A 19,068-nucleotide genomic window follows, 5' to 3' on the forward strand; every position below is an offset into this window, starting at 1 on the left:
TATACACTATCCGAGCATCTCCCAACAATATTTCTTCCATAATTTTGGTACTCTAGCTGATCCCCTAAATGGATCAACCTATATGTTAAGAAAACGGCTAGGGCAAGGAAATGGTTACAAGCTTGTGAAGCTGAAATAGTATACTTTATCTTGAGCCAAGCATATAAAAATGCTTCTAAAATCAAAGTGCTAAGATGCTCATATAAATTTGCGAACAAGATTTGAATAGAGACTTCAATAAAATAAAGAGGTACACAAATTAAGATGCTCATATAAATTTGCGAAAAAAATTTGAATAGAGACTTCAATAAAATAAAGAGGTACACAAATTTAACTTGCCTGAAAGACAGATATTGGGTGGTGAATATAATACACCTAAGAATACCTCCTATTTGTCAACCTCTCAAATGCTACGGATCCAGTTTTCAGTCGGTGTCCAATTTTCAACTACTTATCAACAATATGAATTTGAACATAAATTTGAGTGTGAGTTAAATAAAAATAGTTCAAATTGTTAAATGTTAACATAGTTCAAATTTATAACAAATAGTAAATAGTAATACTGAGTGCATTTTAATTCCACCACATTAAAATATTAGTATTTAAATAGAACCAGCGTATACAAAGCACGAGCTTAGCTACTGCACCATAGTTATTCATATTGATTGCTAATTAGGAAATCTTAGTAAACCTGCCAAGTACGTACCCCTACAGCAAGCTATACAACAACCCTGTAGATGCGAAAGAAATAATTTGCCAAACACCTGAAGTCTAATATCAAACAACCATAGATGCATTGCTGAGCACTGCGTTTCAAATATTTCAGTGAAAATCACGTAGAAACATGCCATGGTTATTTCACCGGAAGGGAAATAAGATCAAGAAAAACACTTTTTTTTTCTCCACCACATATCTTTTCCACATCCTCAAGCATTGAATAAGCAATCTGTTCAATTTACATCAGCTTCATCCAGGTAGTGGTTGCCCATAAGCAAGGCTCGATGTGTCTATTCCTCTCCTCTTCTTTTTCCGTCGCACGCTGCAAACAGATGTCTCAGCCAAAATCTCCACGCTGCATCCCACTACAGCACCTCGGCAACAATGAAAACTCTGGCGAGATCCCGCCGACACCTCAGACAACGTGGGCGACTGGTTTTCCGTCCTCAACCTCTACTCCAACAGGCTAACCTGGAGACTCCCGCGGTGGCTGGCCAACTTCACCTTTCACTACCTGCTGGAGGTGAACTGTGAATAACACAACATTCATTAGCAGAACAAATTCATTTAATTGAATTAGAGGTAGCTGCTACAGCGGATGCCATAGTTGAGTTAGAGGTAGCTGCTACAGCGGATGCCATAATTGAATTAGAGGTAGTGCGCAGTTCTTCCTCAGTTGAAAAAGTAGACCCAGAAATTCGGGTCCAACGGCCGGCTCCACAGCGAGATCTACTCCCAACATGATCAACAGATGACAAGAAGAAGGGATCAACAACAGCTGGTGTGGAATCACCGGAACACGAATTCACCCAGCTCTCAATCCGCCGCCAAAGCGAAGGCAAATATCATGGAGCAGAAGGAGTGACACTGCGATGACCATTTGCATGCCGATCACTCATGGCAACAGCAGCATAGTCCAGCAGCCTACATCAAAAGGAATAAACCCTTATTATAACAACCAAAAGCAACAGCTAAATAACCCAAACACACAAACTCTAAACAAAGGAGAGACCTGGGCGAGAGATTTGCTATTCTTAAAGCTTTCTGTGCCTTTTGATCTGGAACACTGGGGATCATGATATGGTGACATTGTACAGTATATTTTTAGAAGCAAATTATGAAGCTAGGTAGCCCACAGCAGAACATCATACTTCTTACTACAAATTAATGTGGTTTTGGCACACATGGGAAAGTGGACCTATTGAACTCCAATATACCAAATTCAACCTGGACAAAGAATTTTTTTGGAGCAGAGACTCAGTGCAAATGGTGCAGCGGCCCTCGATAGCGGCATCATAGATGAGAGATGTCATACAAAAATATTACATTTTTTTAACAACCAAAATCAGAAGAAATGATTGTAAAAAGATCGTAAAACTGTGGCCCAAGCCTCCAACTATTGAAATACGTAGAGACCACTGAAGCAATTGATAAACTGAATATTGAACAATGTATTAGCACCTATTGGGCTTGCAATTGTTCTGCTATCAAAGCAAAGGGGAGCAGGAGAATATAGAAAGAGATATCTGAAAATAAACAATGAAATGCACGTCTTTACTACCCATCAGGCTCCATATAATCTGGAAAATAACATATTTTTGTTCTCACTTAAAAGGTCCATACTTTGTAAAAATAAATCTATATAAAGGCTGTGTGGTATAGCCTGAAATCATGGAAACGTCTTAAAGATATAAATTTCTGAAGACAACAGCCACCAATCTGAAAGCTACAGACATATTTGGTTTGAGCAAGATCCATCTGATCAACTCCAGATCTGATAGCTAAGGGAACCACCAGGTTTCAGTTAAGAAACGTAAATTTGTTTTATTGAAGCAAAGATGCTTTATCTATATATCACAACACCACCAGTCCACTACCAGCCAGGAGTTGGCTTCAACACGACATTTGCAGCGACCTGCTCCAACTCATATAAAAATGGAAGGAAGCCCCTCTCTCTCCACATTATTTTTTCCCCACCGTCGCTGCTCCTCATACACGCCCCCATGAGCAGTGGACTAATCGTAAACAGTAAAAATATGACTAACACCCAACAACTGTGAAAAGTAGACAAAATGTATTCTTACCTTACGGAAGCCAACAGATATTGCTCAACAATTTCAAGACCTTTGTTTATTGCTTGCATTTCTTCAGCAAGCAACTTCAACTGGATCTGGGGGATTAACAAATGCAATCGCAGAGAAACATCTTAGGTGAGTAGCTCGATGATCACCGAGAATTGCTCAAAACAGATCAATCCATCTGCATTACCTTAGAAGCTGCTTCGAGATGAATCAAGTCTTTGTCAAAATCAGGAAAAAAGAAGATCAAGCGAGGAGATCGGATCCGGGCGACCATGCCCAGATCTCGGACACCTATGCCCGGATTCAGGCCTCCATGCCTCGAGCCAAGCCTCTGTGCTGCTGATCTTGATGGCAGTCTAGGGAGGGCGTCCGGGCTCCATACCCCCTAGACGTGCGCTGGTGGACTGGGACAAGTCAAGGGGGATGCGATTGAGGCTGGATCCGCGTGGTGGAGGCGCGATTGAGGAGGAGGAGGCGACGGCCGGTGTGAGGAGGTGGTGACGGGCGCCGTATGCGGGGGAGAGATGTGATCAGGAGGTGAGAGAGAGAGAGAGAGGAGGGTGGCCGGGTGCGGGAGGGAGTGTGGACGGTGGGATTTGGTCAGATTCTAGAGGGAGGGGGCGACGGGCGAAAGGACGACCAAAGTAGGGGGAGAAGGGGGAACATGTTCCTTCTTTTTAAGTAGTAGAGATTCCATCCTAACTTGGATTCTAGCAGTGCTCCCATGGCTGCAACGAATACAATCAGTTGTAGTGGAAGCAAACAACAATATATTTACAATGAAAATTTGCTATATTGTGGACATGCTTCTTCCTTTTTAATTACAAGGTTTCCTCTTTCCCGTCACATATAATCTGCTTCCCACAAGCTAGCATTAAGGTGCTTCATAGTAGCATATTTCCATGTACACATATTGCTTCCTTCTGGTAAATGGTTATATTGTACACAAGTTTCGCTTCAGGCAATGCTTATCATTCTCCTAAGTTTCAATTGTAACAGAGAATCACCATCATGGAACTAGTAGTTGACCCAGGGCATGGCGAAACTCGTCATTCGTGTTGGTACATCAACATGTGGCACATTCTTCAGCAAGCAAGCGACCATCAAGATACAAGCGTGGAGGGTCGTCGCCCGTCAAGGACTACGGAAAATCAATCTGCGAGGAACATCGACTGGCTTCTGGGTCAATTTAGTTTGAGTATTCGGTAGCTGTGAAGCGTACTGATATGCATAGGAAACTATATTCCGTATGTAGGAAGCAAGTACTAGCAGGACCAATGTAAAAGAATATATATGTACTTTGTAGAAGCAAACTTCAGTTGGGTGGGAAGCAATGTATTGTACCATATGAAACATAATGGGGTTCATATGGAAGCAAGCTAGTATATTACTTCTATTAAACCGAAGCAAATTTCCTTCATACAGATGCATATTTTTCACTGCATGGAAACAGAGTTTTGATGCATTGGAGGAAATTGTCATCCATGGGAGGTAAATTAGTATAATACTGGAAATATGTGATTTATTTTGGTTCTCGGAAAAAGATTTGCATAGCATTGGAAATGATATATATGTTTCCTAATGAAGCAAGATTCAGTTAAAAGGAAGCAAACAAAATCCTACCATACAAAAGTATTTCCGAAAAAAAAAGTTGGAAGCAAACAAAAATCCTACCACAGGGAAGTAAATCCGCATGCCTGAAATTTTGCTAGCGTTGTTAGTTTCCTTCAAAAGAGGCTTTGTTTCAAAATAAATCCTCGAGAATTAGCGTGGGAATCAGTTAATTCGTATCCCACTAATTCGGGATTATGTTGAGGAAAGTTAGCATTATGTATTTAATATGGAAGCATGCAATCAGGGCTACGTTTTAGCCAAAGAGTCAAGAGCGGGCCTCGTGAGAATCTAACGGCCGTTGTGCTTCGAATCGTATGGCTAGACCCAGGTCCGATGGGCTATGCTCTTTTGCACTGCATCTGCGTGTGAATTGCATGCAAAATTGCATGATGCGTGTGTCGCTATCTTGGACATGGCAAGTTGGTGGTAACCTCACTAAATTTTCATATTAATATGTGAATTATTATGTCAAATTGCAACTCTAAAATACTTTTGCATAAATTATTATTTATTTATTACAGAATTTATAAATAAAATGTACTACTCCATATCATAAAAAACCAGACAGTGAACCGGTGAACCAATGGTTCGACCGGTAAAAACCTAAACCGACAGCTTCACCGGTTCGATCACCGGTCCGGTTTTTAAAACTATGGTATAGACTAGGAAAATTGCCCGTGCGTTGCTACGGATTGACTTTAACTGAATAATATTTTTTAGAACACAACTACCTAAAAAAGTAAAAACAAATCAGAGAATATGCTTTTGTTAATTTCCAATTGTCTATGTTGTCCATAAATTTCAATCACCTAAATTGCATATTTAAGAACGCAATTTCTATCCTGCTGTCGACTTTGTTTCGGGCTTCCAGCGAGGTCACACGGGCGTCCGAGCGATCGAAATCCAACGACACGCAACAAAGGTCCCAACCCGCAGTCTATTTTGTGTGTACATTTTCCTGGGTAGCTGTAGCGAGGAGTTCTGGGGATGAAACTGGTCAGATGCGATGTCCTCCATCGCCCTCGTTCCTTCCGGCCGCCCCCTGTCTCTCCGACTGACACCGTCGTGTCCGCCTCTTCCACGCCCACCTCAGCCACGGCGGAGGCACCGCCCTCGATTGAGACTTTGAGAGCGCCTGGCGGCCGCGGGGCTGCCCGCGCCGGGCATGGAGGAAGCCCCCGCGTAGCGACAGATTGGTCGGGGTACTGCTCAGAGGTTGCGCTACTCCTCATCGGTGCCGAATATCCTCGCTGGAGCCGGCTTCATCCTCGTCGATCTGTAGCAGGGTGTGTCCTCATCCGTGGCCAGGTGCGTCCCCTTCGGCACTTGCTACATCCCCGCGGCATCGGCAACATCCCCGGCCGCGGTTACATCCTCTTCGCTGCTGGCTACATCCTCGAGGCATCGTCCGTGCCGCGGTTACATCCTCTTCGGTGTTGGCTACATCACCGCGGCCTGTGACATTACCGCGGCCTCGGTTACATTTTCGTGGTGTCGTGCACGTCCTCACAGGTCACAGCCACAGTTACATCCTCTTCGGTGGTAGCTACATCCCGCGACCTCGGTTCCATCCGCGGCGTCGTGCACATCCTCGTGGCTGTGGTTTCATTTTGAACAACTAGGATGTAACAGTTGCTGTAAAAATTTAGGATGTAACAGCTGCTGTAAAAATTTAGGATGTAACAGCTGCTGTAAAAAATCTAGGACTATGGACGAGATCTCGATGGAATTTTCTGTGATTTTTGTGTTATATTTTGAGCTCTGGTGTTTCCTGGGAGAAGGGGATTCAGATCGGGATGGAGGCGATGCGTTGTTGTTTTTCGGAGCAGGTGGAAGGAGACGTGGGTTCACGTGCCCACGCGATTGCTATTTCGGGAATTATTTTATTTCTAAAAAAGGAAAGTATAGACTTGTCTGATTGACCTTGTTTTAAGCTGGATCGAGGTCGACCTCGATGTAGCAACACCCATTTAAGAATATATTTTTGTTAACAGGTGTCTAACACACAATATCCATAAATCTCACTCACCTAAATTTCTTTCTAGTATAACATAAAATATATAAATCACCTAACGAAATTCATTCTAGGGGTCATTAAAATATTATGCTTGGATATACTCACTGGCACTTAGATGATGCAAACCAGCACTCGATCAATACATGAGAAAGAAACTAACTTTTTGAGAGAAGAGGAAATAGAACAATACAACTCACGCGTTGGATCTAGATGCATTTCGCCCTCACTATCCGCCAGACAGAAAAAACGACTGCATTCGCATGCAATCGGTAAACATCTGCTACGAAATGATAAATAGCTACCTAAATTCAAATACAGATTCAATGAAAATAGGTTATACCAGAACAAACATTACCAAAAATCGCTTGAGGTATGGATACAGTAGAAGATGTTAAAAATAAAACACCACCGAGATGCACAAACATCAGGATCAAATAGCTTGTGCCATAACTGAAAATCAGAGATAAAAAGAAAGGAGGCGATATGGGTACTGAGCTACTCTACCATCAGTTAACCAGCCTATCGTATCTGATCTCCAACGCTTCAACCGGGGTCCTCAATCCAACTCTCAATCCATTGTATATCAAATAAAACTCGCTTTTAGGATGAGCTGCAGGAACATCTCCTGTTGGCGATTCCCCAATTCCTCCCTGTCACCATGCTCTCTCTCAAAAAACGGCAAGCAGCAACTCTCCCTGATTTCCTTGTCTTCCGGTTTACTCAGTCACTCTAGTCACAGATTCCATGTTCATCTTCTCCCGCCTGCTCCTCCTCCTCAATCAGAAGTGATCAGAGAAGGCAGCCAGGGAGGTCAGCACGGTGGACGTTGTGCATAGGTATTCTTCTCGCGAGCGCCCACCCGAGGTCAGCCGGATCGAGCGGTGCTACCCCCGTCAAGCTCGAGTCTGTCAGCACGAGGTCCGCCCTTCACCTTCCCCGACCTCCTCCTCCAACACCTATTTCGGCTGCCTTTACCGCCGATGCCTACGCAGGTGGATAACATCGACACTCGATTTCGGGAAGGTCGACCAGGTCGTCAGGATGCTCGATGCGGCCTTGCGAATCTAGGGATTCTTGGGGAAAATCACACCCAGACGGGACGGATCTGGAGTTCCTATCGCTGGGAAGCTCGGCCATATGATCATCAGGATGCTTGATGTGGCCTCGCGGATCTAGGGATTCTTGGTGAAAATCACGCTCAGACGGGACGGGACATATATGGGGATGATTTTCGTGAGGAGGGGGTAAGAAATCTCAATCCAATCCGGCCCAACCAGGGGCACACGCGACGTCGCGAGCAACCTCGTTCCGCACGGCTTGTTTCACGCGCAGCTTGTATCGATAGAGTAGATTAAAACAAAACCAACCGGTACGGTGGAAATTTGATGTATTATGTACTTTTATGGGAGGGTAAAACTGTCCAAGAAAATGTTGGACGAAAAAATTGGCAGAAAGCTTAGCTCCTTTATTATTAGGTATAGATAGCAAAAAAATGCCCGTGCGTTGCTACAGGTGTCAAAAGAACAACATCAGAGCACTATTGAAATTAGATTTTTTATGAGACCTTTCTTGAATGGGATGTAGAGTTAATACCTACTTTTTTTTTATCCACTAATGCGACAGCGAAAGCTTTAATTGACGGGTCAAATTAATGGGCTATGCTTTGCTTGCCGCGCTTATCTTCTATGTTGTGCTATTAGCTCAGGCAACAAGTGGAAAAATGTGAACGATTTATGCTTGTATCATGTGTTAGTTTAGTCTTTGGTGTAGCGGGCCACAAAGTACACATCATATTAATCACTAGCGTAGCTATGGAAAAGTCAGGGGGCCACCCCCCAGGTTTTAGAAAATTAGTGATGGAAATAAATATATAAGGTTTATACTAGAAAATTTTGATCCTTTTGCCCCCTTTCCCATAAGATGCTTTTTACGGTTCCCCCCCCCCACCCCCACCCAGATTTCCTGGCAAGCTCCGCCACTGATATTAATGTTAACATGAAGACGTATAAAACCATGTGCTATGCGTCAGTTCAAAAAGATTTGTGTCGAAATTTGGAACCGCTATGTGTATGTTGCTATGTATAGAACGGGTAGTGGGAGCCTTTACTCACATCCCATGCATACATGCATCCTCTTTTTTCTCACAATTTCACTTCTAGGTCCACATTTGCATGAAAGAAGTCAATCAACTATTTGAGCCGCATCATGTGCCAGATTATATATGAGCTTATGTCCTGCTATATATAGAAACGGTTTGATAGGAAGAGAGAGAAGGTTGTGAGTCGGTTTTCTCTTACATAGTGGATGGTCTAACACCGAAAAGTACCGTGGAATACATGCACAATACACTTGCACACTGCGTTGCATGGTAAAAGCTAGAAGAAATCAGTCTCCCGCCTCGTGGTATACTCTATGCTAACATTCACAAAGGTCAACATTTCCTCTACGGTCCCCCCCCCCCCCTCTTTAAGCAAGGGTGTGTTCGACATTTACCCGGTTCTGTAAAATACGGACCTCCCTAATTTTGCCTTCATAGCCAGAGGGTCCCTCTCCCTACCGCCTGAATGATCCCATGCCTTCGGGTCGCATATAGGGTGAGAGCAGGACAGCCCAGTACTCGTGAAGATGACGAATTCTTCTTCAAACTAGCGTCACACGCTCCTCTTGTGTAGGTGTCCCTCTTTCAATAACAACAGACGAATACAGGTTATAAAACATCAATACATCCATGTCACTAGCCAAGGTAGAACAAAACCCTTCCACCACTATTACCGTCAACTAAACCCGGCTCTAGTAGCTTGCCTGGCCCAACCCGGCCTGAAAATCCTAGATTGGGCCACATAATGCAATCGGGTTGGGACCGGGCCTATATTTTTAGCTTTAAGGTTCGGCTAGGCCGAGATCGTGCTTGGAGTACGAGTCGTCTACAATGGTGGACCGGCTCAAGACCTGAGGCCCGTCGGGGTTTTGTGTATTCAAGCTAGTATTGGGCCTAATTTTTGGGCCCGACCCTCGATCTCGGGGTTTCAATGTCGAGCTTTTTTAGGCATGGTTTGAAGTATAGCTCGGCACGCATTGGGGTATGGACAAGTATACCTTGAACAACTGTTTTGCTACCCCGAACACGCTCAACGATTCCCATCATGATGCTATCCCCCCGTCACATGGACCCATCACCGCAACCAAACCATAATGTGTCGCCAATGCTCCACCACCAGTCGGACGTTCATGTGCCATCCCGACTATATCCACCACTTGTCGCTCCATCGCCCCGCTCGCCAAAGGCAATAACCCGATTGAAGTCTAGCAAAAACAAAATTCGTCACTTGACGCCTCCTTGGAGGATGGGGGCGTAATAGAAGTGGTGTATATAAAAGAGAAAAAGGAATGTCTTCTTGCTATCATTGATGAGCTAGATATTAAGGCTGAAACGTCTCCTCTTAAGTCATCTGAAAGTGGAAAGTTGAGAGAGGCAAATGTTAAACCGTTAAAACTAAGAAGGGAAGAAGAATTTAAATGGGCACAAAGAGCAAAAGTGAAACATGTTGGAAATAATACGAAATATTTTCACCTTATTGCAAATGGGAAACATGGAAGAAAGAAAAAAAAAAGTTAGAACAAGACGAGGGGACTATAGTAGGTGATGACAATCTGAATTTTTTTATATCGGAATACTATAAGAAGCTATTCGTAGCACCGGTTTAGAATGGGTTCTTCTTGTGTGGAAATTCATTGTCCCATATACCGCAAATTTCTAGCGTAGAAAATATTATACTCACATATGACTTCACCGAGGAGGAGGTTTATGAGGCAATATCTCAAATGGAACATAAGAAAGCGCCGGGACCAGACGAGTTCCCATTTGAATTTTATTAAAAAAATTGGAGTATTATTAAAAATGATCTCATGGCTTTGTTTATACAGTTGCAATAAGAAGAGTTGCCACTTTAAATAAAACTTCGGGGTTATTAATTTTTTACCAAAAATAATAAGATGCGGTTTAGATTCAGAAGTATCGACCATTTGTCTTCTTAATGTAAGATTTAAGATCTTTACGGAAGTGGGAACAAACCGCATTAGAGGGATAGCACAAAAAGTTATTATGCCTTCTCAAAGTGCTTTTATGCCAGGCCGACACATCGTTCTAGGGGTAGTTGTACTGCATGAGACAATCCATGAGCTTCATCGAAAGAAAATGGATGTGGTTCTTTTTAAGATAGATTTCGAAAAGGCATATGACAAAGTGAAGTGGTCTTTTCTGCAACAAATTTTGTGCATGAGATGTTTTGATCAAAAGTGGTGCGACCTTGTAACAAATTTTGTAGAGGGTGGGTCTTTAAAGTCAATGACGACATTGGTCACTACTTTCAGACAAAAGGCTTGAAAATTTAGCAAATAACTAGTAAACTTTTTTTGTGTGGAAAAGGCATAAAGCCATATATTATCTGAAACCAGCCCTTACAATAACATCCTTACGAAAAGAAATAAAACACCCTCTTGCATCCAAGGAACAATAAAGATGTATCTTTGTAGCACACATACAAATTTAAAGGGAGTCCTGCAAGTTGTTATCTTTTTGTGTGAAAACTGCCTCGGCTCCCCTCCCGAGTTGTTTATTGTGCTAACTGTATCTGTCGTAGCAAACACCAGTAAAGGAGGGATAACTTTGTATTATCCATCTCCAGCCTAACATACTATATTGCATATGATCTAACATGCATTCTGTTTGATATCACAGGTTCTCAATCCCTCCGAGAGCTTTCAGAACATTGTCATCGATCATCCGTAAGCAATTAAAATCTTAAATATTATCCTTTCTTCTACTTTTATATTTCCTTGAGAGAACTGACTTCTAGAACAAATACAATGGATAGATCTGCTGAATGCACAGCATCCGTGCTTGATGCACTTGTATTGTTCACTGAGCTGTATCCAATGTATCGCAAAAAAGAGATAGAAAAATGTACTGAAAGTGCAGTTAAGTTTATTCAGAGCAAACAACAGGATGATGGTTCTTGGTGAGTAACATCGTGCCATCTATCACATTCAAATTCTTTCATACTTGTGATTTAAAGACAACTTTCCTCTACTCATTTATGATGCAGGTACGGCACTTGGGGCATTTGCTTCACTTACGGAACCTTCTTTGGGGTAAAAGGATTAGCTGCTGCTGGAAGAACCTATAATAATAGTTCTTCTATCAGGAAAGCATGCAACTTTCTATTGTCAAAGCAACAAAGTACAGGTGGATGGGGGGAAAGCTATCTTTCTATCGAAACGGAGGTCAGGGCCCTATTACTATTTTCATCAAGTTGCTATCATTTGGAATGTAGTAACTATATTATACTAATTCGTGTTCATCTTATTAACTCGTAATACTCCCTTCGAACCTAAATACTTCTCACAACTTTAGGTAAAATGTAGTCTAAATATGTCTAAGTTCATTAAATCTCCGACAAGTATTTAGAATCAAAGGGTACATTCGTCTTATTTTTCTCTTAAATACCGTACTATACTGGATGGCTTCACTAAATAATAGTAAAAAATATGAAGTGAATTTTATGAGCATAGTATTCTTCATTTCCTACAAATACACCGAAACTTCGCGTGTATATTTTAATGCGTTGCGACGTGCAAATCTCTCAGTAGAAAACATGCAAAGGGATGAAGTTACAGATTCCTCTAGTCATATGCATGAAGTCCAGCCCATAATACGATCGCATGGCCCATATTAAACCTGACACTAGTAGGAAAACCCTTATAGGCGAAGCTTAGTTCTGTGGCGCACCGTTTTGAATGCGCCACAGAAACTTATTTTGTGGCGCACCGGGCACGGTGCGCCACAGAAATAGCTTAATTTTGTGGCGCACGCTTGGGTAGTGCGCCACAGAAATTATGTGGGGCCCACATCCTGCCACCACCATTTATTACTGTAGGTATTTCTGTGGCGCACATGTCGTGCTGCGCCACAGAAATAACTCTTTCTGTGGCGCACTGTCTTTGGTGCGCCACAGAAGTTGTTGATTCTGTGGCGCACCTTCTCCGCTGCGCCACAGAATTAAGGGACTTATATCATTTCTCGCCCGTGCCCTCCCCCGCCTGTTCACCTCTCCCCTCCCGAGCCCCTCCCCTCTCCCCTCTCCCCTCTCCTCCGTGGTCGCCTGGATCCGCTGCCGCCGCCTTCCTCCGTGGTCGCCTGGAGGATTCCTCCCCTCTCCCCTCTCTCCTCTCCTCCGTGGTCGCCTGGATCCGCCGCCGCCGCCTTCCTCCGTGGTCGCCTGGATCCTCCATGGTCGTCGCCGCCGCCGTCGCCGCCGCCTTCCTCCGCGAGGGGCGCATGCCGCCGCGGTCCTCCCATCCCCGCCACCTGCAGCACAAGCTGCCCCTACGGCGAGGAGGGGCCGCCGCGAGGAGGGGCCGCCATCGCGGCAAGGTGGAGGATCCGCCGCCTCCTCCTCCTCCTCCACCCCTACCGTCATCTTCAAGCTCGTCCTCCACCCCTGTCATCGGTGCTCTCTCTCCCCTCCCCTCCTCTCCCTCTTAATTCCTCCTCCGCTGCCCCTATGGCTTGTGTTTGCAAGCTCTGGTGATCATTTGATCACCAATTGGTTGATAATTACTTACTACTTTTTCTATCTATGCATGTTGCTTGATATACTTGTGTTGTTGCTTGATTTGTATAGCTTCTCACCATGTACTTGGTGGTTGCTTATGCTTTGAAAAGCATATGAATGGATGCATGATGCTTGCCAAGCATCCCTGTTGCCTAGCGAGTTGACTAATTCATTTATCCGTGAAACTTTATCTTGTTAATGTAGATAATTGAGATGAACTACTTTGCGGTAATGATTCTATTATCGTATTTACTTAAGCTAGATGGATGCCAACTATTGTTGGGGACCCTAGCTTCATTTTGAATCATGTTGGGTAATGATAAGTGTGTAGGCTTGGTGGTTTGGATGGTTTGGTGGTTGAATTGGCCTTTGCGAGTCATGAACTGCTGGCTTGGTAAATCATCTGGGATGGTTTCCTTCCTAGTTCCATTTGGAAGATGCTACTATTCAATTGGTTGGCATAACCATGGTGACTTGAGTTGGTCAAATTCCTGGTCCTTGCCATTTGTACCAGGCTTCACTTGGTTTCTGATGGTTTAAAAGACTAGGTGATGCTAGGTTATTAAGTTGGCTGTCAAGGTTGGTTTTATCTGGTTAACTTGGATAGGCTATGTGTTCTTGCTTACTTATGCATATCCATCTCTACTCGGATTGACTAGCTCGGGCTTGGCCTCTCTCTTGCCGAGCATCACTTGGTTACTACCAAGTGATGAATAATCCCTTATGGTACCCCGGCTTTGTTTTGAACTCAAGCTGAGTAATGATAAATTTCTATTTCTTGTTGGCTTTGATGAAAATAGAGATATCCACAATAGGGGATCATGTAAATGAATGCCACTGTGGTATCCTTTGAAGAAAAAGGACTGTTTCTGATGGTTTTAAAAGGCTAGGTGGTGCTAGGTGATTCAGTTGGCTATCAAGACATGTCTCATCTGGTTAGCTGGGATATGCTATGTGTTGTTGCTTGTTTAGGCATATCTATCACTTACTGGATTTACTGGTTCTTGATTGGCCTCTCTTTGCCAGCATCACTTGGTCTATATACCAAGTGATGAATAATCCCTTTGGAGCATCTCGCTCCATGCATGCTATGTGTGTTTGAGCATCTTGACTTATGTCACCATGGTTGCTGGTTTGCTGGTGTTTTTGTACTTGCCGATGATTAGATGGTTGGTCGATCACTCGTACACTCGGGGGTGGAGCAAGTGAGGCTTGGTGTGATGGCACAAATATCAACTTGTGCATCCTACCCGGCCTCACTTACTCCATCCCTGGATGTTAATATTTGTTTCGACCAACAAAGTATGAGGCATATGATATCTAGTTGAGATACCACTTGGCTCTTTCTTCCATTTTAGTGCGGATGATTAGAATGTTTGGTCACCTATACGCCGCAATATACTTTGTAGACGAGCCCCCCTTTCCCTGGCCGCCGTTCCGTGAACGAGTCCTTGACGAGACAACAACGCCGACATGCCTCTCCGGCGCAGCACCACTTTTCTTCTCTCGCTGTCCAGTACGTGAACGAGTCCTTAATGCCAAGACGGTGCCAGCCTCCCTAGCATCATGCCGACCCCTGTTGTCGCGCTTCAGGCCGTGTCGATCACGCGCCCTGCACTCTTCGCCTTTTTGCCCGTTGAACGAATAGACTAATCGTTGGAATAAGGAAGCCGATGACGGCCGATCGCAATTTAATCTTGCGACCGGCTGTCATCGGTTTCCTTATTCCAACGATCCGCCTATTGGTTCACCGGGCAAGAAGGCGAACAGTTCAGGGCGCGGGACACACGGCTTGAAGCGCGGCAACACGACCCGGCATAATGCTGGGCAGGCCGGCACGGTCTTTGCATCAAGGACTCGTTCACTGGACAGCGAGGGACCGGCGTGGTTCTGCGGCTCGGAGATGCGGATCGGCGTTGTTGTGTCGTCAAGCACCTGTTGACGGAACGCCGACCGGGGAAAGGGGGCCCTTCGCAAAGTATACGGCGGTGTATACTGCAACTATGGTTTTCGACCATAGTATTTGTGTTGACCAACAATGTATGAGGCACATATTCTATTTTGTCATTCCATTTGCTTTGAGATTTTCAAAATGCCGATGATTAAAATGTTTGGTCACCGTACACTCGGGGTGGCGTAAGTGAGCCTGGTAAGATAGCACAAATATCAATCTCTTGTGCATCCTACCTGGCCTCGCTTACACCATCCCAGAATGTTAATATTTGTGTTGACCAACAATGTATGAGGCACTTATTCCATTTTGTCATTCCATTTGCTTTGAGATTTTCAAAATGCCGATGATTAAAATGTTTGGTCACCGTACACTTGGGGGTGGTGTAAGTGAGCCTGGTAAGGTAGCACAAATATCAATCTCTTGTGCATCGGACTTGGTCTCACTTACGCCATCCCTGAATGTTAATATTTGTGTTGACCAACAATGTATGAGGCACTTATTCCATTTTGTCATTCCATTTGCTTTGAGATTTTCAAAATGCCGATGATTAAAATGTTTGGTCACCGTACACTCGGGAGCGGCGTAAGTGAGCCTGGTAAGATAGCACAAATATCAATCTCTTGTGCATCGGACTGGTCTCACTTACACCGTCCCTGAAATGTTAATATTTGTGTTGGCCAACAATATTTGAGGCATTTATTCCATTTCTCTTGTGCATCGGACTTGTTGGTCTCACTTTCTTCCATTTTCATCATAGTAGGAACTGGATGAAGGACCCCGATGCAAGCGAGCGTGGTGGGTAGAGATGACGGAGCAAAGGAGGAACCGGATGAAGACTACTTTGTAGGATGAAGACTACTTTGTAGGATGAAGACTACTTTGTATCTCGAAATTGTGAATTTTGTATGAATTAAGAGTTGTATGCAAAACATTTGACACTTGCCACTATATATGTATCTCGATCGGGATCTAAGTAATGTGATGATGATGTCTATGTTATATCTGTGCAATGTACATGATATTTATATTATATCTGAATGTTGTTGTATATAACATGTATATCTGTATATTGCTGTCTATAAACTGCATGTGTATAGCAGGCAGCACAAAATCGTGTATAATACAAGCAAATTCTGTGGCGCGCTGAAAACCAATTCTGTGGCGCACGCTTTTCTGTGGCGCACCTAAGAACATGTGCGCCACAGAAACATTAATTCTGTGGCGCATGGGCAGGTGCGCCACAGAAACCTTATTTTTGTGGCGACGTTTCTGTGGCGCACCTCCCATGCGCCACAGAAGCCATTTTTGGTGCGCCACTGATGAGGCTTTTCCTACTAGTGTGATGCCTGCCGCCCGCGAGGCGCGAGTACCAACTGCAACTTCAAACCCTATTGACGGGCTCATTATTCTTTTAACAAGCTATTAGTTATTGCGGACCCCCGCCGCAAAATAGGCTGGGCCAATTTTTCAGCCCGACGAAGCATTGGAGTGTTTCCTTTCTATCAATTCTCCTCCGCTTTTTTTCATTGCAGTTTTCGTTCTATCATTTTCTACTGTTTTTTCTCTGGTTTCGGTGGTTTTCTTTGGTTTTCCTTCTACTTCTTGGAACATAGAAATATTTTATTTCTTTTTTAATGCTTGAGTTTTGTAGAAATTCACATGATGGCTTCACATTCTTACGTACTACGAACATTTTTTTCTTTGTATGATTTTTTTCATATACAAACAAAACATTCTAACTCGCAAATATTTCAAAAAATATGAGCATTGGCATAATACATATGAAAAAATATTTTTATAATATGAACATGTAGTTTTGACATATGTGAACATTCGTATTTTTATTTTTTCAAATATAATTAATCCGTAAGAAAAAATATTTATACAATTTTTAAAAATATAAATTAATTCTTCCTCTGTTCCAAACAAAAGGTGTCACGGATTCGTCTGAATTTAAATGTGTCTATACACTAAATTATACCTAGATACATTCAAATTTAGATAAATAAGTGTCATCCTTTTTGGAATGAAGAGAGTAACTAACATGTTAAAGGAACGCACCATCTTATTTGTAGGTGACGGAACAACCCAAAGGCGCTAAAAGCGATGGATAGGAGCTCATAGTTCGAATCGCCCGATTGAAAACATCTCATTTCTTAGTTGTTAGGTAGCAAGACGTTGCCGACGCATGCGAGTAGGCTCATGTGTGCTGGCCCAAGCATAATGACATTGTCGACTTGGACAGAAATATCGTACATTTTTCAATAAAGAGAAATTCCAAACTTGATATATTTACGATTGAATACATTTTTTTCCTTTAATGCCAACCAAGAAACTAAAATAAATCTATCTAGTTTAGCACCTTTTTGTGTTGTGGTCTAGTTGTTTTTGCAATTCCTTTATATGATAATGAAATTCGATCCCAATGGGTATCACGTGGGGAAAAAAAGGAAAAATTAAAGTTTACTTCTCCTCTAAAATTAACAGGTGTATGTTGACAACGATGCTCCGCACGCAGTGGACACTGCATGGGCAATGTTAGCTTTAATATATGCTGGACAGGTGTGTTCAATTTTCGATTGAAGGCATTAGTAGTATCTTCAACTGCTTGTTGTGTATATTATTTTGGGGATATTGTCATTATAACATAATAGTTTCTTCTTGGACTCTCGCACCAGGTTGAAATAGATCCGGCACCACTACATCGGGCAGCACTAGTGCTGATGAACATGCAGCTAGAATCAGGCGAGTTTCCCCAGGAGGTGAGTTTATTTCACTTATTCTGTACCATGGATATTCAAGATCCATTGTACAGCATTATTATAAAGAAAGAACCGATTACTCTGTCAAAATTCGCCGTACTAAAAACTGACACTACATACAAAAAGCTCTATTCTGCAGGCTGTATGACTAGCAAACTATGCAATTGAGTATTAGATTTCAAAACTCTAAAAATGCCATTGGAGTGTAGATCTTGCATATGCTGTGTACCGTTTTATGTAGCTATAAGCTGAGTGATGCGTCATGCGTGCCATGGATGGAAGTAGTGGATGCTTCAGCATCTTAAACTCCCCCTCACATCTTGCATTTTCTTTTCCTTTTCCTGACAGGAACATATTGGATGTGCTAACTCCGCCTTTTACTTCAACTATCCTAACTACCGCAATGTTTTCCCCGTTATGGCTCTCGGAGAGTTTTGGCGCCGACTTATTGCAAACCAGAACAAAGATGGGTGCAATTGAGTATGAGATACTTGAGACAAACACATCTCGCAAAAACTTTGCTCAAGCACAATGTTTTTCAGTGATGTGCCATAGTAGTACATCACGTATATGTTTCTGTAGTTTTAGTTTCTGTTAGACTTTCAGAATTAATCTCAGAATGAATGGGCTATCATTGTTATTGACTAGACGCTGGTGCGTGCCTTGGCGCGCCTCCTGGCACGTAAATTTTGGTCCCATTGTTATCACATGGTACAGAAGGTTTCATTTATACATAAGGTTTCATTTGCTCCCTTTAAATTTGAATTTATTTGGTACCTAGATACATCTGAATTTCGATAAATCTCCAATGTGTTTAATGGAACGGAGTGAGTATTATTGTGTCTGGTTTGCACGACAAAATAATTATTATTATCATTTCACGTAAATGTTGAGAAAAGCGGCAGTGGCAGCGAACTCTAATTTTTGGCACGTGGGTGCTATGCACCCCATAAACCCCCAAAAGCATTGTAATTTCATATATTGAAATCTGAATCATCCTAAAAACAAAAGATGACCAGGTATTGTATTCGCATAAAAGTATTTGGACTCGAAATGATTCCCACCTATCCTGGGAACAAAAGATAAATTTATGATAAATATAGCGTAAATATGGGGCTTTTTGATTTTGTCTTTTTCACCCACGATACAATGACAGTTCCCCAAAAAAACGGATTCTTCTAACCTTTTTTTTTAGATACTGGTTTTTAATGTACTAGTAGAAGTGCCCGTGTGTTGCACCGGGAAAAATAAATACTCAAACGATTCAGCAAACTATTTGTGTTCATACTTCCCCTATTTATCAAAATCG

The 19,068-nt window shown here is 42.8% G+C and overlaps 2 protein-coding genes across 2 annotated transcripts; one reads left to right on the plus strand and one right to left on the minus strand.

Annotated features, from left to right (window-relative positions):
• Positions 1 to 1,536: 1,536 nt before the first annotated feature.
• Positions 1,537 to 3,165, minus strand: LOC124658338 (formin-like protein 3). The gene is made up of 3 exons (XM_047196692.1): positions 2,986 to 3,165; positions 2,802 to 2,887; positions 1,537 to 1,641 (listed from the first exon to the last, which is right to left on the minus strand). Exons 1-3 carry the CDS (start codon positions 3,070 to 3,072, stop codon positions 1,563 to 1,565), a joined length of 252 nt encoding a protein of 83 aa, XP_047052648.1. The 5' UTR covers positions 3,073 to 3,165; the 3' UTR covers positions 1,537 to 1,562.
• A 2,234-nt stretch (positions 3,166 to 5,399) lies between these two features.
• LOC124655996 (achilleol B synthase-like) lies at positions 5,400 to 18,264 on the plus strand. The gene is made up of 7 exons (XM_047194813.1): positions 5,400 to 5,720; positions 11,168 to 11,214; positions 11,304 to 11,447; positions 11,535 to 11,712; positions 17,485 to 17,559; positions 17,676 to 17,759; positions 18,108 to 18,264. The coding sequence occupies exons 1-7, from the start codon at positions 5,400 to 5,402 to the stop codon at positions 18,237 to 18,239; spliced, it is 981 nt and encodes a 326-aa protein (XP_047050769.1). The 3' UTR covers positions 18,240 to 18,264.
• The last annotated feature ends 804 nt before the right edge of the window (positions 18,265 to 19,068 follow it).

The sequence above is a fragment of the Lolium rigidum genome, chromosome 5, assembly GCF_022539505.1.
Source record: "Lolium rigidum isolate FL_2022 chromosome 5, APGP_CSIRO_Lrig_0.1, whole genome shotgun sequence".
Lineage (NCBI taxonomy): Eukaryota > Viridiplantae > Streptophyta > Magnoliopsida > Poales > Poaceae > Lolium > Lolium rigidum.